The sequence below is a fragment of the Panulirus ornatus genome, chromosome 46 (genome assembly GCF_036320965.1).
Source record: "Panulirus ornatus isolate Po-2019 chromosome 46, ASM3632096v1, whole genome shotgun sequence".
Classification (NCBI taxonomy): Eukaryota; Metazoa; Arthropoda; class Malacostraca; order Decapoda; family Palinuridae; genus Panulirus; species Panulirus ornatus.
In genome coordinates, this window is record NC_092269.1 from 2851840 (window position 1) to 2875350 (window position 23511).

A 23511-nucleotide genomic window follows, 5' to 3' on the forward strand; every position below is an offset into this window, starting at 1 on the left:
ACAGGTCTCTTGTGTTCCAATATACTATAGAACCGTCAGTAATGGTGGCGAGTGTGTGGTACGATACGTATATATCGTAACTAGTGATTACAAATTACGAAAAGAAATCCACCATCTTAAAACCTGTAATGACTTGCAAATAACCCTGCGATTTTAAATCGTCTTTCTGCCTTCTGTCTCTGAAGGTTAATCAACATTCCTTTGCCAAAACAAGGAATATAGCAGATATAAGCGCATTCTCTAACATTAACAGACGTAAAGATCGGTTATCATTATCCCATAACACTGACATGCGGGTTCACATATACTTTCTGTAACGTACTACCAAAAGCAGGTACTTACCAGTGATGGAATGGATTCCGCATCCCCTGACGCCATTGTCGGGGCCAGGTATAGAAAAGTTTTGTAAGGAATGATGATTGCCAACCATAGTCCTCTCTAAGGGTCACTCAGCAAACATAGTTTGTCGATTGGCACACACAACAACGTATGTAGAAAGATATTTCACAGTGATATCAACGCTAAATGCACCAAATAAGAGCACTAAGGTCAATCGAATGACTGAAACAGACATTGTTGTTATACAGCTTTTCAGGGGAGTTACGTGACGTCACGATGTCCGACCCTAGACTAAGGTTCTTATTTCATCTTCATGAAAAGTAGTCTATGTTCATAAATTGTTTTTATACTACAATTTTTTCTAATATTGTCATTAAGGATATCAAAAAACGAGTTATGATAAAAAGTGACAATAGTTGTGTAAATGGTGACAAATTGTACTTAAGCAATCACTATGGTTCAGTATTCGAGAATGTTCTCTAACGAAGCCTATGTAAGAATGGGCAGGTTAAGTCCCTGTTTCACTCACGTCAACAGCTTTCTATTTATAGTCCGTCTGAAAGTGAAAGAAGTGGCATCAGACAACAGTTCAGTATCCTTGCAACTTTCACTGATTCTGCTTTCTCCAAAAAAAAGGGCTAAAAGAGAAAGTCAATTCACTGATTTACTTCCGTTTACAGTACAAACAGATTCAATATTTTTTTATTCAATCCACCGAGTTCACATCTCCTAGCTTATACGGTACAAATTAGTAACTACAAGTAAGTAATAATACAAGAGTGTAGAACTGTAGTGTACAAATAGGTAATACCAATGGCCCCTTCCTGCTATCGTGATCTCGCCTGGTGACTGTTATCTTGTTTAGTTTATTGTGATGTCTTGGGCGGTTACCAAAGTACCAAGGCCCAACCTAACACAATGATAACAATTCAGAATGCACTTAGTGGCACTATCTCTCTTCATAATCATTAATAAACCTAATCACAGTGCTTATCACTGTTTTTCTTCTCGTTATCATCATGTAGTGTTACTATTCTTTTCTCATCAGGTCACGTTTTGTGTGAGCCAGGGAGTGTGTGTGGTGTACTCAATGACTCAAAACCATGCGATGTGTGTGTGTGTGTGTGTGTGTGTGAGTAATGTGGTATGTGTGAGGTAAGAGTCGAGTGTGGTATGCTTGTGATGTGAGAAGCATGTGGTATAGGTGTGAGCAGTGATCGATGTGTGAAAGGTGATATATGTGTGAGAGGTACATGTGGTAAGCGTGTGAAAGGCGAAAGTCAGGTCTTGCCTACACTTTCCCTACAGCCTTTCCCTCCCACATCCCCTCTCCCAGATGCATCCAACGTGACAAGCAACCGCTGACCAGGGAGATGCTACCCTCCTGGGTACTGGAAGGGTTTCTAACCGTCATGCAACACCCACATTCCATCTAACACATATCACTTGACACGTAACTCGCACACAGAATTCGACACTAGACTTTCCTCGAGGTGAGCGGTGAGGCTACGCGATTGCTTGCCCTACCTAATAGCAAAATCTTGTCGGTAAGTAGGTATGTAGTACTGGTAGGTGCGTAAGTGGATAGATAGGCACACCACCCCATCCCCGCATATCCTCCGTCCGAAAAGCATCTAGTGCAACTCTCCTGCCAAGGTTCACAGTGGTGGAGGTGATGTTGATGGTTATATAAGGCAAGAGTTGAGCGTGTAGGTTACCAAAAGGGCGTGATCAGCCGTCCGTACGGACATCTGATTCCAAGGACTGTTATTTGGTTTCCAATCCATGCTGGACATTCTACTGACCTAACCTGCAGACTGAAAACTCTTATAATGATTCTAGCCTTGAAGTAGGGAGGTTTTTATTTTTTAAAAAGTGGGAGTTAGGTCAACCAGGTTCACTGTTGTTAGATCAATCTACGCCAATAAGCAGGCAGTGATCAGCAAAAAACACAAGGACTTCGATGTGAACTTGAACGGCAGATTCTAAAAAAAAAATCGTAAATGGCACTCTCTTAAATATGATGGCATAACCTTTGATGTGACCGTTAATGGTAGTGTATAATGCTGAAGGATCAGGTCAAATGATAGGCCAAGGGTCTCACTGTATTGCTAAAGGTCCATACCATCGTACTTATTGGCCCCTACTTTCTTGCTCGGACTTAAGGGTCACACCATCGTAATTGAGGCTTATGTTGTGCTCAAGGTTCGTACCATCAGGCTAAAGCGTCGTATCATTGAGCTTAAGCTTAAGGTTGTGCCATCAAGCTTAGGAGTCATAAGTTGAGCTCAGAAGGTAGTATCATTGGGCTTAAGGGTCTTACTCTAGTGCTCGTGGGTCTTATTGCAGTACTCAACAGGTTAAATTAACAACGATGACACTGTAAAAAGCTATAAAGTGATTACCTCACTTCAAATGACAGTGCCATATTTCTTAACTCATCATTATGCCACATGTTGTTTAGAAACATGTACTCCAAACATGTCTCCTTTATAAAAAAAAAAAAAAAGGGAAAAAAGTAGTAATATTTATCGTTATTATTATCATTAACCCACTTCTTAATCTTTTTGCAGGATTATGTGTATAGGATTCCTGGTGTTGGTTGGTGTGGTGCTGCCATGCCAGTTGATCATCAACCAAGTAGGTGCCACTATTATCAGACCCTATGTCTTTACTGTCAGCCCTAACCCAGTACTACCTGCCCTCAACCCACTACTAACTGACCTTAAATCACTATCAAGGACCACATCACCACTATCCGATTTAAGATCACCACTGCTTATCCTAAGACCACCCCTGTCTGCCTCAAGAACACTACTTCTTACCTTTACCCCCAACAACTACTGCCTCCACTAAAACTACCCCTGGATCAACGCTACCTACTCATAGTCCACCACTGCCAGCCCACATCTACTACTACTTAGTTGTACCTCAGAGCATCACTGCTCATAAACCACCACTAGTATAAAATATGGTGGTTTTAGAATCCTTTATATGGAAAGGAATATTTACAACAGGTATATACTTCATTCAAAATAGTATTACTAGTCTGTAAACAAACAAGACAGTATAGCAAGTTTGAGTGTAGAATCTATTTATATAGTTGTAAAGCTTTTACTATCTGCGAAAGGTGGTGATGCCTTTAAAGAGACAATTACAAATGTTGGTGTTTTTGCAGATGGTGAGGAGTTAAAAGTATATTTTGAGGAACATCTCAGCCCTATGGGAGGAAATAAATGATATTCGTCATAAGGCAGATTATCACTTGCATCGTGAACAGTCTGACAGTCAACATAACTTAAACCAGGTTAGTAATAACGTTGAAGAAGAGGTTCAGTGAGTGAGGAAAACTAAGTTACCAATGAGTACACTGGTTCCAGTATTTCTGAAATTCCTCAAGTGAACTAGTCTTGATGACTTTGTATGAACACAATAAATATTAGTAATCCAAATGCTTTCTAAGTTCAAAATGAAACAAGGGTCAGTGAATACCACAAGCAAAATGAATGCAATCGCTCAGGACTACAAATGCTTCACTCTCACTATGCACATCTCCCAGCTGTTAAAACACAGTATACACCAATCTCACCACATCTCAAAGAAATGGTTAGAAACATGAAGTGAGACATCACTTTGAGAAGAGTTACAGATGTTCCTTGGGAATGGGCTCACAAATGGACCAGCCCAAGATCACTGGTCCCAGATTCAGCTTTAGTTTACGAGATGTGCATTAATGAGATGGCCTTGATTAGGGTCTCAGTCGCCAGGTAACAAAATAAAAGTAATTATGAAGAACATAGTTACATTCGACAAAACATTCTCAATGTGATGCTTAAAAAATATTCATATTAAGCAGGTAAATTGCTAAAAGTACAGCCTTCTTGCCTTTTTTCGATAGTGTATGAAGATAAAATGAACAAGATTTTGATAATAAAACGAAGGTAGCAAAGCATCAATAAACTTTCAGGTTGATTTTTCCTTTCAACTTGACTTTGCTCATGATATGAATACAGTAGGGTGAATGAATGCATTGTTACAGTCAATGAAACAGAAAACCACCAGCAACCAAACAGTCAGCTAGTTAGCATGAATAAATCAACACTGATGGATGAATACCAAATATACATTCTTTACTTGAGTTTAACAGAGTCACTCAGTAGAAACCACTATATTCACTCATATATGAAATAACCAGAATAAAGCTCAAGGTACAAGTATCTTTCTCAAGAGACAGCTGAACAAGAAACTACACACTGCTCTCTCATGTATCCAGAATATGAGCCTCATTCTGTCACAAATTGCTTTTTCTACATTCAGCAGTACTGAATTATTACCTAAATTCATTTGAGAAAACAACCATGTAGAGTGATCATCTTACACTTCTCATTTAGACCAGTGTACCTAATTCTATCTTCAGATCTATTAAGAAAGAAAATGTAGTTAAAGAATTCTTACTAACTTTATTTGATAAACAGAGAGTACACTGCTCTCATCATAAAATCTAATCCAATAAATGATGCCAACAACATAGTTATAATCTAAAAACAGCAACCAAATCATGTCACCATTAGCTAACAACTTTTACAAAAATTAAACCTTTATCTTGACCAACAGAAACTTTCTATCGTAACTAACCATCTGAAAAGTGAAAGATTGAGTGAATAACATACAAGTGACAGACTGGAAATGTAGGTAGTTGAGCGTGTGATTGCTGGTCAGCTATGCAAAATCAGATCAAGACCAAATCCTTGGCTTAATCAACATATCACTAACTTGAAAAAGCAGATGAAAATCTGACTGTTTCATCATTAATCTTGTTAAAAGTTGCAATGAGACACACAAATAATCTAATTTGTCTAATGCCCATCTTTGGCATCACCTATGAAGTACATTTTGTATAATGCCCATTTTAGGCATCACCAACAAAGTAATGCTCCAAGGAAGTATAATAAAAGATAAAAGCACTGAAATGTCATGCACCTTACCTAATACTGTAGTTAGTAAAGCACCAAGATGTATACAAATTTTCAAGAATGACTATCACATTTCTTACATATAAAAGATACTCTTATATACTTTTATTTCAAATTCTGCCTAATCCAATCAAGAAAAGCACCAATTCGTGTGTACACACCTGGTGAGTTGGGTTGCTTGCACCCAAAACCATAGGACACAATACCCACTAAGAAGTATCTGTTGGTAGTGTCCTCATCCAGGAAGAACATAGGGGCACCATTGTCTGTCTGTTGAGAAGGAAAGATTGTTTTCATCCATTAACATTTGATTTATACAAAACACTAAAATCTGCATATGAAAGGTTTCTATTAGTCTTCACACAGATATGGGTTTCATCAGACACTGCAATTTCTTTTGGACTTGTATCATATCTCTCCATGCATATCACACCAAAGTAGTCCCATAATATATATAACTCCGCAAGGGTCATTCTTTCAATATCTGTAGACAAACTTTTTCTCTCCCGATTTTTCAGCCATAATTTCTAGCTTCTCCGTACTCATCATCCATTCTTTTAGAAAGAGTATCTCATTCAGTATACTTTATACCTCCTGTTCTATATATTTGATTAATATCTCCGTAGTATAAAATCCTATGAACACTGCATCTTTGACTTACTGATCACTATCTAAATTCACACGACTATCTAACCTTCTCACTTTCTTTTTTACGTCCCCAAACCTTAAACTGTTATTCAAATATCCATTCAGATCACTGAAGTTCTACTTTTTATTCTACACAGTTTTACCAAGATTGTATCTCACTCTCTAACAAAAGTAATTGTACTCTACATGGTTATTCAAGCAAACCACAATAAAGTTGTTTCCTTTGACACCAGCTTTAATAATGATCTTACTCATGAAGGAAGGAGAAAGTAGAAAGAAACCACCTATGGAAGTATGGGGACCTCGTGATTTATGAATTAGTTACATTTTTTAAACGCGGGAGACAGCAACAAAGCAAAATAAAATAATTAATAAATAAATATAAATCAAACAATCTAAGTAATGGAGACTACAGTATTTCATTATCAATAAGACACTACCAAATATCATACCAGTGAAAAACTTCAGTATACACATACCAATAAATATAAAATACTATAATTACTGTACAATGAATTCTATAATACAAACAAAAAATAAATTTAGAATCCCTACGCAATCTTCTGTTCATAGTAAATGTACACTTATAAAGACATCTTTCAGTCTCGTCAAAATTAAAAATCTGCTGAAGAGAATATCCACTTTCTTTGATAATGGCTTTGAGGGTTCCTGGACAATAAAGAGTATCAATGACATTAGCAGAAGCAGCCTCATCAGTCATCTTGATGTTGTGGTAACAACAGCATTTCTTAAAATTTGCAAACCAACCATGACTTGCTTGAAATGTCTTCACTACTCCTTCTTTTCTTAGGCTGCCAAGTCATCGTATGTACTCCAGGCCTTTGTTTGTATCACAAGCATGCTGACGGGAACATTTTCACAAGATTGGTGTTCAATTCATTTGCTCTATTCATTCTCTCCATAATCAAACTCTAGGAATACAAATTCTTTGATGAGTAACTGCTGTTCCAATCTTGGCAAGCTCCTTTACCCCCTTTGCACTATCATTAATAGTCTGTACAGAAGATTCGCAAAATCCAAAAGCACACTCAACATCAACTATTTGTTCACTTCTCTCATTCGTGCTGGCCTTATGCTTCTTAGCACCATTGTACTCAAAAGATGCTTGGGTGGCATAATGCAAGAGCCAAAACACATGCAATACACAGTATACTGTAGCACAAAATACTGCAGCACTGTGTAGACTGTATACATGCCATATGTAAGTACACTTCTTGCAAAGCACTGGCAAAGCCACATTATTGCACTGCCTGTTCAATGATTATTGCATTATTCCAAACATAATCCCACATAAATTGAAAAATGGTGCAAGAGGACTGTGCAATATTTCAAAAATGGCTTCAATCAAATACATGGATATGGAGAGGTTCCTGTAATGCATTACCATCCTGGCTCATAAGTGTTCATGTTGTGCCTAAAACCATCTTACACTCACTGTGTAAAAACCTCTCAAGTTTTTAGTGTTTAATCTTTCTCTATGTAATGACTGGCCACTTCCGATTCACCCAAAAGTGCACTAAATTGGGCTGACTGATATTTCTGAAATAGGTCAGAAGTCTGTGGTGTTCCCACAAAAAGAGGCACACTTAAAACAACATGCAAATTCAAAGCACTTCACTCTGGCTAACCAGTCCAAAGCTACTGGATGAAAACAAGTTACTTTAAAGCAGGTCTGTAAGAATCAGGGGTTGGCTTCAAGAATTCTAAAAATTTCTGGAGTTCATAAACTGGACCTTTAAGGACTAAAGGGGGTCTGAATAGGATGTGCAAATGCTGTTCAATCCCCCTCCCAGAAGTTAGGATAACAATCTACATATTAGCTGGTGAAGGACCTTACAGTATTGTAGAAATGCTAAGAAATGTGATGGAGACAAACACTTGACTGGTTTATATTAACACTCCCTTTCCAGTACGAAAGAAAACTTCAAGAAAAAGAATAATTTCATAAACATTTTAGTTCCTACATATGCACATAAAACAAAGAAGATTCAAAAGAAACATAGTGAAAAGTGTCCACAGGATACTCTAGAGAAATGTGTGGAGCAAGAAACCAGAAGTGGAAAGCATATTCCAATTCATCCCAGGAGGAAGTTATTGGCTTTCCAAAAAGATAAAGAAATTTGGCAATTCCTGTAGACCTAGGCATAATGCCAGAGATTTTACCTGGTTAATTTCAACTGGCCTGATAGGACTACCATTATAAAATATGGTAGTACTGGCATACCTTGGTAACCTCCTATTCACAGCAAAGTCAAAAGAAGAATGTCAAGTAAAGTCACACATCTAGAAGTGTTTTTAAAGAGTCAGGCTTCATCAAGAGTAAAGAAATATTTGGCTTGTTCTAGACCAGAATTTTACATGGCTCTGGGTTAACTGATCAACTAATTAAGACATTTTACCTGGAGAGAATATAATGAAGTATTCTATGAAAGTTAGCAAACATATTATGGATTACGGATTAGAATATAAGAAAATACACAACCATACATTAAGTAATATACTATGAGATGCTAAAGGATAACACAACACACAACCATGCATAAAGTAATATGAGATGCTAAAGGATAACGCAATACATACTATAAAATAATAGTGTACTAACCACACAGTCTTTGGACCCTCCAACACCACACAGATGCCTTCGGTCAATTACCAGGGAAGACAGAGCCCTTTGGTAGGTCCCACGACAATCTCCGAGCCCAATCACTGAGACCTGTATGTTCTGCAGTAATGTCTGCTGGGCCTGATTGCCTGCTCAGAGATAAATGACATAAGCTATATGAAAGAAGTAGTATTTTATTTTCACTGAAACTCACTTTCTGTGCACATATGGGATTAATTTCTTTCCCTAAATATAATAAAGAATATATTTGCAGAGTGAATTTTATATTACATTTATGGATCTGAAGAAAGCATATTCTATGGCTGACTGTGGAGATGAAGATCAGGGAGGAGTGGAGGTATGGTGTAAGGGAGAATGGTGAGGTAAAAATGTTGGTGAGAAGATGAATCAGAAAAAATGAAGGGAGGAGTATGAAAGGAAGGTAACTCAAAGTTTAGATGGAAGTGCAGTGAGTGTAGGAATGCAGTCATGTGTGAATGAGGTGTTTAAAATGTTTAAGACAAATACTAATAAAGGTTGTAGAATTAGTGGTTGGATATAAGGTAGTGAGATACAGGAATAAAAAAGGCAATACACGTGGATAGAAGAGATGAGAAATGCTGAGGAAGAAAAGAAAAAGGCATATGGTGGGTTGCTAAATAAGAATGTATCACTGGAAGTTCAACAAAAGAGGAGAGAAGAATACATAATATGTTACTGGAATGTGGCAAGCCTGTTTCTGGATGATACTGTGTCGTTTGCTGAGAGTGAAGAGGAGTGCAGAAGGTTGTGAGGGTGCTTTATGATATGTGTATGCACAGGCAATTACAAGTAAATGCAAGTAAAAGTAAAGCAATGTGTCTGCAAGGTAACATAGTGAAAGTATAGATTTTGTAAAACCATATGGACTGAAAGAAAAAAGTGTACTAAATTGTGCAGTGGATATGGAGGAAAAAGACTGGAAGAAGTGAGAGAATTTATGCATCTAGGAGCCGTCTTGGGTAAGTGTGGTGATATGAAAGGAGAGATAAGGGAGAGAGCAGTGGGTAGAAGAGTCATTGGGTCTCTTAATAGAATAATAAAGGGTAAAGGTGTAAGTATGGAAAGGGAGAAAGGATTAAGAGACAGCATAGTCCTCTTAACCCTGACCTATGCAGCCAAGACATGGACATGGAATGAGTCAAAAAGGTCGAGAATCCAGGCTGTGGAAGTGAGCTATTCGAGAAGATGGAATGAAGAAAGAATGAAAGGGTGGGTGAGAGATGTGGTATTGCAGGGAATGGGTAAAACATAATACTTTGAGGTGGTTTGGGTATGTGGAAAGAATGCAATACTGGGACCTTACAAGAAGAGTGTATAATAGTACAATCAAAGTAGTTGGTGTGAGTGGAAGACCATCATTGATATGGGCAAATAGGGTGGAGGAATACTGGAGGGAGAGAAATTGTGGAAGAATGCATGGAATAGTGTATGTGAGGGAGGCATGTAAGGACACATGGAGATTCTTTTGCTGTGGCCACCCCTTGATGGGAGTTTCCGGATGGAAAAGGTGTCAGAGATATAGATAGATAGATAGATAGGGTTATAATGATGTAAAAGTTTTAAGTCATTCACTAACCTCTCATATTTCCAGCTGAATAGTAAGTGTTAATGTGACCCTATTCTGTGAACAGCAAATAGGATTCTTTTTCCATATTGCTTTCTTTAGTTATACTGTTACTGATGATTTCAAGTAAGCTGTCAAGCAATACAAAAAGTATGGCTAATATAGGAAAATGGTACTACCACAACAAAGGATAAAAAAGTACTGGCTTGCATTGGGAACAACAAACACAACACCTATTGAGATAACTTGATATCTTGGAACAGCTTTCATAAGAAATTATCAAATCCATCAATTTATTCTGCTAAATCCATTTCCTTGCATTTTGTAATACTAAGCTTTGAAAAAATAATCTGAAATGTAAGGTTCTGTGCATGTTCAACATGTAGACTGCAGTGTGAATATGACCAAAGAACAGAACCATGAACAAGAGAAACAACTAATCCATTTATTAATTTCAGATTCATTTTAAAGATTGTTTTCAGTAATCAAAGCAATGTATCAAACTGTATATATAACTATAACAGGAAGCAAAGCAACTTTGCTAATACAAATGAAAGAAAAAAACAAAGATAATATTGAAAACAATTACTTCCACTGATGATGGTCTCCCAACCCGCTACATTCAAGTCCTGGTAGCGGAAGCCATCATACTTGAACCTGAATGGGAGACAGACTGGCTGGATGAAATCTGTTGGGAAAAGAAAGGGAGAATAATGGATACAATACTTAGTGGGAAGGGCCAAGACCAAAACTGTGTTCATTTCTATTTTCTGTACCAATCATCAAGAATGTCAATACACTTTATTGATATACATAATCAATGGAACACACCTCAGCACTGTCTACAAATCAAAAGGTTTATAATAATATCGTACAAAATACATTAAATCTGCATCTGAAAATTTCATATGATTTGCATTTGTAATACATTCTGCTTAGATATTTTAGAAGTAAATGGGTTCTGATCTTTTCTGAACATAAAAGTAGAGAGCTGTGGGTACTTGTGCTTGCATTTCATCAAATAATTGTTTTGGGCTAAAAAATTATATAAGCCCTAAAAAGTATGGTACTTCATCTCTCTCAAACACAGTCTTCTTAATACCATGCTTTCCTCTTACTTGATATATCATTTCATTTCCAATGCATCTATCCTCTTCCATACCTTTTTATCTATGGCCCACATCTTGCACAGTATAATGCTTCCAATTGCAAGTGCTGACATAATGAATAATATGTAGAAATTTATTATGAACTATAAGTTATATCAAAGTATAACTTCAGGACTTTATGGTTCCTAAACATTTTGACCGCAGAATCTCATTCATCATGAAAGGTAGAAACTTTACTGATCACCTATGCCAAATTTGTTTGTTTGAAGAAAAATTTTAAACATACAGGTAATGTGGTTAGGGTATTCTATCTATCTATCTGTATCTTTGATGCCTGTTCCCATTGGGAACTCCCTCACGAGGTAGCCACAGCAAAAGTCTCCATAACTGTTGAACTCCAGTGCCACTTCTTAGCCTTTAGTGCCTCACTCTGAACAGGTCACTGGCAGAAGGCAACCCAATGGTAGAAATGCTATGCTAAACTATGGAAAAGCTTCAGGTTCAGAGAACAGCTTCAGGCTGTGCTAATTTATTATAAGGAGCTCAATCAAGTCTCTGCAAAACAGAGCCAAGTAGCCTCAGCTCATAAGTTCTTTATATCAAGTGATATCTAAGCAAAAATGCAGGGGTTTGTTTTGTAACCACCTGTCCTTAATCCCTAATTCTCATTGAACGAAGCTGATGGAATTCATTATTTTGCCATTCACGAGGTTTCCAAGGGATATAACCAACATGAACAGCAAGGAAAACTTGTTCGACAAATCTGCTAGGTTTATAAGAGTTTGAAAAAGAAATATGAGAAAAACATTCACAAAACGAATGCTGTTATGAATATTCATGTTTTCATAAATTGAGAAAAAAATGACACTACTAATTGCATATTTGTTTATATAAGAATGGAGCTTACACTTGTGAAACCCTATCACTTAGCCTTTCATTCCTGATGTATGCACCTGTGACTTTTTTATGCTATAAATGTTATCATTTAGTGTGTTTCTTGGATCCATTAAATGCCTCTCAAGTTGTTCTTGGATAGCTTCATGAATTCTCCTCAGAGGGAAGTATGTTAGTCCATTAAAAAGACTAAACCATTAACAAACTTCTTGTCATAGCAAGGAATACTAAAGTGGACTCACTCTTACCAGTGAAAGTTATATCCTTGGACAGAGTGACAATGGCCAGGTCATTCTCAAAGCTGGTAGAGTTGTAGCCTGCATCAGTAAAATCTAAAATAGACAAATTTTCTGAAGCCTCTGTATCACTGTTCTGTCCCAATTTAGGATCCCCAAGCTGCACATGTGTTCTGTTGAAAGAGTATGAGAATATATTTGTGCTGCAGAGTTAATCTCAAAATCAACATAAGTAATATTCATTGAAAGATGACATCAAAAAGTTAAAGTATGATAAAAAAAAATCTCCACTGGAGGCCAGGGCCTAAAGGCATTACAGACAGAAAACTTGCTCACGGAAAGGATCAATACCATTTTTTTTCCACATGTACAGTGTATCCACCAAAGTTTCACACTTTTCATCCACATAATATCTTTGAGGTCTTTCACAGAGACCCATTTCAATACATGATAACATTAAGAGACCCCAGAATTCTGATTGGCATGGGGCCTACTGGTAACTAAGTTCAGTCCTGCTGAGACTGCTAATCTTTTCAAAAATGGCAACTTGCACTTGCCCGATTAAAAAAATTATCCTCCTCCTACACATATCATCAAACTTGGTCACTGGTACCCAAATATATGATAAAGGTAAATACTAGCATCCTCCACAAACAAAAATAGTTGTAAGTTTGTTTCATCATAGTTCATCCTGCATTGATCTCCATCTTAAAGAAAGCCCCATCCCTAAAAAACAGTTATACAGCCTTGTGACACTATAAGGTCTGATGCGTTCCCACATTCATTTCAAATCGCTCTTTCATATCAACATTTGTTTTACCGAAAGCAAAGTTTCCACTATAAAAGTCATTTAAAGCATTCAGCAATCTTCTACATACAAGAGAATCAAAACTTCACTGTGTATCATAAACTATTTCTAAATCTACAAAACCAGCATATACTTTCTTCTTTTTCTTTCAGATTTTCTCCACTACCTGTTGGGGGTGTAAAAATCTAGTCTACACAACTTTCCTTCTTAAATTTTCCCTGCTCATCAGTCACGAGGGAATCAGTACCCCTTTTAACATAATCCATGCATAGTCCGACCAGGTACCTCACCATGTGTGCTACAGAAATTTCTCTATAATTTTCAGATCCCTTCATACTCTATTTCAATACTAAGAAACAACTACCATTTTTCAGTAACCTCATACAAGACCACTTTTCCATTTTGTCATACAAATTCTTAACATCCATTCAGCCACTCTTTCACCTCCACCATCTCCAATGCCACGAATCGAATATATCATCACTCTCTCATTTTCATGCAAGAGACTTTAAAACATCTCATAACCTTCATCCTCTCATGCGTCATTTCTTTTACTCGTCTACAAATTGAATAAATGGCCTACATTAATGGACTATCATCTTACAAAATGAAAAGTGGCAAAAATAAAAGATCAAGCATTAATCAAAAACAAAAGACTGTTCTACAATATCCAAAACAGGCAATAATGATAGACTGATTTTATGATAAACAAAAAAGGAAATAGAAAGGATAGCTTATTTTATGTTATGGAATGGAAAATGCAGCAACAGAAACAGCCTGTTACAGGGCACAAAAAAGGATCAGTCCTTAGCAAATAAAACAGTAAGCTTACACAAAAAGTGAGCAAAAATGGATGATAAAATCATGAGAAGAGCAACAGCAATAATCAAAGGGTACAATTTAATATTAAAAGGCAGAAAAGAAACTAGACTAAGGAAGCACGACTGTAACAGAAAAAAAGACAACTGCAAGAGATGGGTTCTCACGGTTTGGGAAGGCGGGGGTCAGTCAGACAATGAGCAGCAGCTAAGATGTGCCTGTGAGTGATGAGAGCACCAGCACAAGAAACCACAAACTCTGATTCTTCCAACTGGCCCAAACTAACCAGCCATGGCCAGGAGCTTTGCTGTGCAAGTAATAAAACTTTTCATTAATTTCAAAGCATTAACAAGTGAAATCATGAAACAAGAATAGCTCTGAAATATGTAAATATCCCAAAATATGTTTTTCAAAGAAGCTAGTGATCTGAAGAAAGGAGTTTTATATTTGTGTGGCCCTCATCTCTCATACACTCTTTCCCATCACAGTTTCTTGAAGTGGTTCATGATTTCAGCAGTCATTATGCATTAACTTTCTCCATTACTCTGTTATTGTCGAAAAATTTCCTACGTTTGTGGTTGCTAGGCAGCCAATGATCTTTCTTAGAGCCTGTTTTGTATGATTTGCAGCTGTTATGTTTGTATTTGACAGGGTGGATGACCAAGCGAGTTGTAGTTTTGGTTGGAGTGGATGAACTGTTTGTAGTGGATACTATGGAATTCTTTTTTTTGTTCAAAACTGAAGCCAGTCAGTGCTCTGACACCATTCATTTTTCATATGGCCTTTGTGTTGAAGTTGTGGTGTGGGGAGTAAATGGTATGTGTGTGTCATGTGTGATACCCAGGATGGTTCGAGTTTCGTTGAGTGGTAGTAGCTGACTATTCAGGGTGAGAGAGGGTCAGGCTGAATCTAAGTCTGAAACTGTTAAACACGAAATATGGATCTCCATAAACAGCATACTCAAGGAGTGTACAGAAATTGTTGACAAACTACTTAGATGTTCAAAATCAATAAAAGCATAGCTCCAAATATGGAGAAGTCTGAATTGGTGCACTATTGTTGGACAAAATCTTAAGATACTACACTGAAAAACAAGCATGAGAGAAAATGTGGAGAGACTTGAGAGTAACAAGGATGTGTTACAAAGAACATAAATCAATCTCGAGGAGAATTATGAAAGATGCTGATACTCTAATGAAGGTGTTAAGACTGCCTGTCATGAGTAGAAGAAATGGATCATCAACAGTGTGGAAGACAAGTACAGATTAGAAATGGTTGAAAAAAGTCAGGGAGCAGACAGAGGGGTACAAGCTTAACAAATAAAAACTGGAAAAATACATTCAGGTTAACCATAACATGTATAGAAAAATAAAACATATGGAGGCCATCATTGTTCCTTCATTATATTTCAACATGTATATTCATGTTTGAGCATATTGAATTCTGCCTCATCTACTGTTTCTTTAATATTTTACTTACCCTCCTACTTACATTTACACTTCTATCATTGTGGATCAAAAGGCCACACTCTCCCTCAGAAGGGATAACAGAGAATGGTAATGAAGCAGGAAGTTCTGCTGTATCAGGTGTCTTGGGATCTTGAGGATCCCTGTCATGCACCGTTGACCCAATCCTGTCGGGGATAAAGGGTGAAGGATCTGGAAAGCTAACCGTTGGTGAGGCTTGTACTGGTACAGTAGGAGAGGACTGAAATGAATCAGTATGGGTAGGTTGGATTGGAGGAATGGAAGCAGTTGGACCTGGTAGATCTGGAGTGGGTTGTATTGACGCTGAAGAATTTTTGGAGGGTATGTCAGTATTAACTGGCCTACGATCATTAGGCCTCTGACTGGACAATGTGGGCTTTCTTGGTGGCTGCTGGGGAGGCCTACCCTGCCCTGGTTGCAATGGAATGGTTTCATCAAACTGAAGTGGGACAGATGGAGAGGTCATAGTAGGTGTCACAGTAGTAGTTGAAGTGCTTGATGGACGATTAGTGTTTAATGGACAGCAGACTTCAATGCTTTGTGATGCCACCCTGAAGACAGGAAAAATACAATGCACTAAATTAGGGATTAAACAGTCTTACAGAAAGCCAAATCTTCAGTGTTTATGTGAATTATGCAAACATTGATTGACAGTAAATATGCTATATGGAAAGGAAAACATGTCAATTCATTGAAAGTAATTCAATACACCAATTTCTTGCTCAAATTTGTTTTCAAATATCATACATTTCAAACAACTCAGAGAGTATACTGTCTGTCTGATGTGTTTTTATAATTGTGATCATGTATCTGAAACTTAAAACTTATGCTATATTGGAGTAGTATGAACCACCATGTCCACAAGTTACACATTTTCTTTCACCCTCACCAAATTAATTCATTTCTTACTGTTACGGATGTTTGTTCTATAGTACTGCTGCATATACAAGAAGTAATGGGTTACAGCGAGCAGTCACCAAGGGTAGTATAGCTATCCCCACAAAACAAGTTACATTTCTGGAAAACCTGTAACTATATGAAATCTCACATCACAAGCACTTAAAACCCATTATATCAGATGGGCTACAGTTCTGAACAGCAGTTTCTTGTATCTCAGTGGTATGTATGGAGTACAAATGCAACAACTTAGCCCAAGAACTACTCACCACAGAATCCCATCAATTAATTTAGGCAGTATCTAACACTTTCACTTTTCCATGCACCACAAAACAAGTCATGTTACTCCTGCTCAAAACTTATGACATCTTATTGGCTTCCACTATCCTTTAAAATCCTAGCTGGTTTGCTTCCACCAATTACCCACAGATGTCACGAGCAACATACCACCACAGCTGATGAAAAATAACATCCATCTCAATCATCCACAGATTATAAAAGAGATTGCATATACTTCATCTTGGCATGATTCCACATTTATGCTCTCTATCAAAAAAATTGAGAAAGCATTTTTTCACTGTATCGGTTTACATTTCTTATGAAATTATGATCATTCCTTCATGCATATAATATTCTGCCTACATAAATATGTAAATAGGTACGTTATGTCTCCATGGTTGTTTAATTTATTTATGGATGGGGTGGTTAGGGAGGTGAATACAAGAGTTTTGGAGAGAGGGGTAAGTATACAGTCTGTTGTGGATGAGAGGACTGGATAGTGAGTCAGATGTTGTTCGCTGATGATATAGCACTGGTGGCTGATTTGGGTGAGAAACTGCAGAAGTTGGTGACTGAGTTTGGTAAAATGTGTGAAAGAAGAAAGCCAAGAGTAAATGTGAATAAGAGCAAGGTTATTAGGTTCAGATAAGTTTGAATGGAGAAAAACTGGAGGAAGTGAAGTGTTTTAGACATCTGGGAGTGAATTTAGCAGTGGATCAAACCATGGAAGGGGAAATAAGTCACAGGATAGTGGAGGGGGAAAAGGTTCTGGGAGCATTGAAGAATGTGTGGAAGGAGAGAACGTAATCTCAGAGAGCAAAAATGGGTATGTTTGAAGAAATAGTGGTCCCAACAAAATTATATGGTTGCAAGGCATGGGCTATAGATAGGGTTGTGCAAAGGAGGATGGATGTGTTGGAAATGAGATGTTTGAGGACAATATGTGGTGTAAGGTGGTTTGATCAAGTACGTAATGAAAGGGTAAGAGAGATGTGTGTGGTAATAAAAAGAGTGTGGTTGAGAGAGCATAAGAGAGTGCGTTGAAATCGTTTGGTCACATGGAGAGAGGAAAGGCTTACAAAGAGGATATATGTGTCAGAGGTAGAGGGAACGAGGAGAAGTGGGAGGGAGACCAAACTGGAGGTGGAAGGATGGAGTGAAAAAGATTTTGAGCAAATCGGGGCCTGAACATACAGGAGGGTGAAAGGTGTGCAAGGAATACAGTGCATTGAAACGATATGGTATAACAGGGACGATGTGCTGTCAATGGATTGAAACAGGGCATGTGAAGTGTCTGGGGTAAACCATGGAAAGTTTTGTGGGGCCTGGATGTGGAAAGAAAGCTGTGGTTTGGGTGCATTACACATGACAGCTAGAGACTGAGCGTGAACGAATGTGGCCTTTGTTGTCTTTTCATAGCGCTACCTCGCATGCACATGGGGGGAGGGGGATGCCATTTCATGTGTGGCGGGGTGGTGAAGGGAATGGATGAAGGCAACAAGTATGGATAAGTACATAAGTATGTATGTGCAAGTCTGTGTATGTGTATAAATGTATACATTGAAGTGTATAGGTATGTATATGTGTGTGTGTAGGCGTCTATGTAATTTTCAACAAATTACACAGTTAAAGGGTTCACCATAACTTGCCAGAAAATAAGGCAAATATGATTTAAGGCAATAATGAAATGAAATGGAGCGAAGTGAGGGTTATTGGGTGAGAGATTTTCTGTAGGAGTTTCTCAGGGTAATAATAATACCTGTTATACAATTAGCTGAAAAGATAGACCGATGGAGACACAAATATCATCATATATAACCCTAACACATCCTTTATGGGGCTCCTGCAGCTTCAAGACTGCACTATAGTTAGAAGCAGGGGTATGATAGACATTCTTTTTGGTGTGAAGAGTTACTCAAGGGGACAATACTCCATTTTGTCAACTGACAATGATGTTGCCTTTCCAACTGCAACTTTTTACTCACAGTGCATCCACAAGCAGGTGGAGTCTGCTAACACCAGGTGCATTATAATAATAGTTAATTAGAATTATATATATCCTGACAATCACAATACCTGCAGACACGATCAATGAAGAACTGCCCCACTCCAGAATCACGAATATCCTTTACTAAGGGTAGGTAGACAGGACACTCACTCACCAGCCCACATGACCCTGTAGGCAGAAATCATAATCAGCAGTCACCTTTCTCTTTTTCTCTATAATCACAAGCATATAATTACTGTAGCCATTTGTTACCAGGAGAAATGAACTATACTCGTATAGTTTCTGCCTTCAAATACATCTACTAATCTAGTCTTGGGGGTTACTGGACTCTGTCTGCTTGTGATTAAGTCATAAGTGAAAAAAACACCTTCAGAAAGGTTGTGTCACTGAAGCAAAATCTCACTGAAGAACTTCTCACTCCAAAGGAGTCCACCCTTACCCTGCAGGAACCCCTGGGGGTGTCCTGGGATGTATATCAATAATAATAATAAAACAAGTTGTGATTTTGGTGCATTACACATGATAGCTACAGACTGAGTGTGAACAAATATGGCCTTTTCGTCTGTTTTCCTGGCACTACCTCACCGATGCAGGGGGTGGCAATGTCGCTTCCTGTGGGGTGGGTGGCACCGGGAATGGATGGAGGCAAGCGAGTATGAATATGTACATGGGTATGTATGTATATGGATGTGTATGTGTGTGTATATGTATGTACATATGTTGATATGTGTATGTATGTGTATGTACACGTATGGGCGTGTATGTATATATGTGTGTGTGTGTGTGTGTGTGTGTATAAGAGTGGATGGTTCTTTCTTTGTCTCTTTCCTGGCAATACCTCGGTGACGTGGGAAATGGCAATTAAATGTAAAACAATAATGATGATAAAAGAATTAATATTTTTTGATGATTGCTATTTTCTGCATTAGCAAGGTAGCACCAGCAACAAATGAAGAAAGGTCGTGTTCACTCACATTGATTCACCTGCTGTCATGTGCAATACCCTGATACCACAGCTCTCTATCCACAACTGGGCCCCACAGACCTTTCTATGGTTTACCCTGGATGATTCGTATGCCCTGGTTCAGTCCACTGATAGCATGTTGACTCCTGTACACCAAAATGTTTCAATTCACTCTATCCCACACATGCCTTTCACCCTCCTGTATGTTCAGACCCCATATGCTCAAAACAATTTTTCCTCCATCCTTACATCTCCAATTTGGTCTCCCAGTTCTCTTTGCTCTCTCCACTTCTGACACATATATCCTATTTGTCGACCCTTTACTCACTCATATTTTTCATATGTCCAAACCAATCTAGCACATACTCTTCAGCTCTCTTGACCACATCCTTTTTATTACCACACTTCTCTCTTACCCTTTCATTACGTACTTGATCAAAACCACCTCATACCACATAATGATCTTAATCATTTCATTTTCAACACATCCACCCTCCTCCACATAGTAATAATCATCATTATTCTTTTTTATTATACATAATCGTTGTTTCTCGTGTCAGAAAAGAGAGCACCAGGAAACAGACGAAGAATGGCCCATCCACTCATGTACACACATATATACATAAATGCCCATATACATACATATACGTATCAACATATACATACACACACAAAGGCATTTACGTATATACAAATGTACATATTCATACTTGCTTGCCTTCATCCATTCCTGTTGCTACCCTGCCCCACAGGAAACAGCATCGCCACGAAAACATAAAAAAGGCCACACTTGTTCGCACTCAGTCTCCAGATGTCATTCGTAAAGCATCGAAATCACAGCTCCCTATCCACATCCAAACTCTACAGACCTTTCCAATCAGTAATAATTATATCATTATTATTAATAATATCTCTGGGGATAGGAGAGAGAATACTACCCACGTACTCCCCACGAGTTATACAAGATCACTAAGAGGGACAGAAGCAGGTGGCTAGAAATCCTCCCTTCCTGTATTACTTTCCAAAAGAAAGAACAGAGCAAGGAGCTAAGTGAGGATTTTTCTCTTTAACTCTTTCATCTGTTCTTAACGCTACCTTGTTAATGCGGAAAATTGCAAATAATAATAATAATAATGATAATAATAATGATAATAATAATAACAACAATAATAATAATAATAATAGTAATTTTCTTTTTTTTTTGCTTTGTCGCTGTCTCCCGCGTTTGCGAGGTAGCGCAAGGAAACAGACGAAAGAAATGGCCCAACCCCCCCCCCCCATACACATGTATATACATACGTCCACACACGCAAATATACAATACCTACACAGCTTTCCATGGTTTACCCCAGACGCTTCACATGCCTTGATTCAATCCACTGACAGCACGTCAACCCCAGTATACCACATCGATCCAATTCACTCTATTCCTTGCCCTCCTTTCACCCTCCTGCATGTTCAGGCCCCGATCACACAAAATCTTTTTCACTCCATCTTTCCACCTCCAATTTGGTCTCCCACTTCTCCTCGTTCCCTCCACCTCTGACACATATATCCTCTTGGTCAATCTTTCCTCACTCATTCTCTCCATGTGCCCAAACCATTTCAAAACACCCTCTTCTGCTCTCTTAACCATGCTCTTTTTATTTCCACACATCTCTCTTACGTAAGGGTAAGAGAGATGTGTGGAAATAAAAAGAGCGTGGTTGAGAGAGCAGAAGAGGGTGTTTTGAAATGGTTTGGGCACATGGAGAGAATGAGTGAGGAAAGATTGACCAAGAGGATATATGTGTCAGAGGTGGAGGGAACGAGGAGAAGTGGGAGACCAAATTGGAGGTGGAAAGATGGAGTGAAAAAGATTTTGTGTGATCGGGGCCTGAACATGCAGGAGGGTGAAAGGAGGGCAAGAAATAGAGTGAATTGGAGTCATGTGGTATACAGGGGTTGACGTGCTGTCAGTGGATTGAAGCAAGGCATGTGAAGCGTCTGGGGTAAACCATGGAAAGCTGTGTAGGTATGTATATTTGCGTGTGTGGACGTGTGTATGTACATGTGTATGGGGGGGGGGGGTTGGGCCATTTCTTTCGTCTGTTTCCTTGCGCTACCTCGCAAACGCGGGAGACAGCGACAAAGTATAAAAAAAAAAAAAAAAAAAAAATCTCTCTTACCCTTACGTTACTTACTCGATCAAACCACCTCACACCACACACTGTCCTCAAACATCTCATTTCCAGCACATCCATCCTCCTGCGCACAACTCTATCCATAGCCCACGCCTCGCAACCATACAACATTGTTGGAACCACTATTCCTTCAAACATACCCATTTTTGCTTTCCGAGATAATGTTCTCGACTTCCACACATTCTTCAAGGCCCCCAGGATTTTCGACCCCTCCCCCACCCTATGATCCATTTCCGCTTCCATGGTTCCAACCGCTGCCAGATCCACTCCCAGATATCTAAAACACTTTACTTCCTCCAGCTTTTCTCCATTCAAACTTACCTCCCAATTGACTTGACCCTCAACCCTACTGTACCTAATTACCTTGCTCTTATTCACATTTACTCTTAACTTTCTTCTTTCACACACTTTACCAAACTCAGTCACCAGCTTCTGCAGTTTCTCACATGAATCAGCCACCAGTGCTGTATCATCAGCGAACAACAACTGACTCACTTCCCAAGCTCTCTTATCCCCAACAGACTTCATACTTGCCCCTCTTTCCAAAACTCTTGCATTCACCTCCCTAACAACCCCATCCATAAACAAATTAAACAACCATGGCGACATCACACACCTCTGCCGCAAACCTATATTCACTGAGAACCAATCACTTTCCTCTCTTCCTACACGTACACATGCCTTACATCCTCGATAAAAACTTTTCACTGCTTCTAACAACTTGCCTCCCACACCATATATTCTTAATACCTTCCACAGAGCATCTCTATCAACTCTATCATATGCCTTCTCCAGATCCATAAATGCTACATACAAATCCATTTGCTTTTCTAAGTATTTCTCACATACATTCTTCAAAGCAAACACCTGATCCACACATCCTCTACCACTTCTGAAACCACACTGCTCTTCCCCAATCTGATGCTCTGTACATGCCTTCACCCTCTCAATCAATACCCTCCCATATAATTTACCAGGAATACTCAACAATCTTATACCTCTGTAATTTGAGCACTCACTCTTATCCCCTTTGCCTTTGTACAATGGCACTATGCACGCATTCCGCCAATCTTCAGGCACCTCACCATGAGTCATACATACATTAAATAACCTTACCAACCAGTCAATAATACAGTCACCCCCTTTTTTAATAAATTCCACTGCAATACCATCCAAACCTGCTGCCTTGCTGGCTTTCATCTTCCGCAAAGCTTTTACTACCTCTTCTCTGTTTACCAAATCATTTTCCCTAACCCTCTCACTTTGCACACCACCTCGACCAATTAATAATAATATCAATAATAATAAGGGAGAAAGAGTATACTTCTCACATATTCCCTGCGTATCGTAGAAGGCGACTAAAAGGGGAGGGAGTGGGGGGGCAGCAAATCCTCCCTTCCCGTTTTTAATTTTCCAAAAGAGAGAACAGAGAAGAGGGTCAAGTGAGGATAATCCCTCTAAGGCGCAGTCCTCTGTTCTTGACACTACCTCAATAATATGGGAAATGGCAAATATGTATGAAAAAATAATAATAAAATCCAACCTTGTGTGTTTATGTTTGATCATTTAATTCTTTATTTGTAGTCACCAACTGTGTGTAAGATTTTGCTGTGCAAGTTTTGAGCAAGCATGTGGGTT

At 38.5% G+C, this 23511-nt stretch overlaps 1 protein-coding gene across 4 annotated transcripts in view; it reads right to left on the bottom strand.

Moving 5' to 3' along the window:
- Positions 1 to 993: 993 nt before the first annotated feature.
- The window catches only part of LOC139763050 (testisin-like), a 32897-nt gene continuing 10379 nt past the window's right edge, over positions 994 to 23511 (bottom strand). For 3 of the 4 annotated variants that reach the window (XM_071688627.1, XM_071688628.1, XM_071688629.1), the window contains 7 exons: positions 18795 to 18894; positions 15535 to 16093; positions 14223 to 14362; positions 12441 to 12601; positions 10779 to 10877; positions 8584 to 8732; positions 4786 to 5582 (listed from right to left, as the gene is read on the bottom strand). In XM_071688627.1, the coding sequence (XP_071544728.1) occupies positions 5418 to 5582; positions 8584 to 8732; positions 10779 to 10877; positions 12441 to 12601; positions 14223 to 14362; positions 15535 to 16093; positions 18795 to 18894 (1373 nt within the window). In that variant the 3' untranslated portion in view covers positions 4786 to 5417. Of the gene's footprint in view, positions 5583 to 8583; positions 8733 to 10778; positions 10878 to 12440; positions 12602 to 14222; positions 14363 to 15534; positions 16094 to 18794; positions 18895 to 23511 lie in introns of all 4 variants that reach the window. The other variant, XM_071688630.1, reaches the window with a different exon arrangement.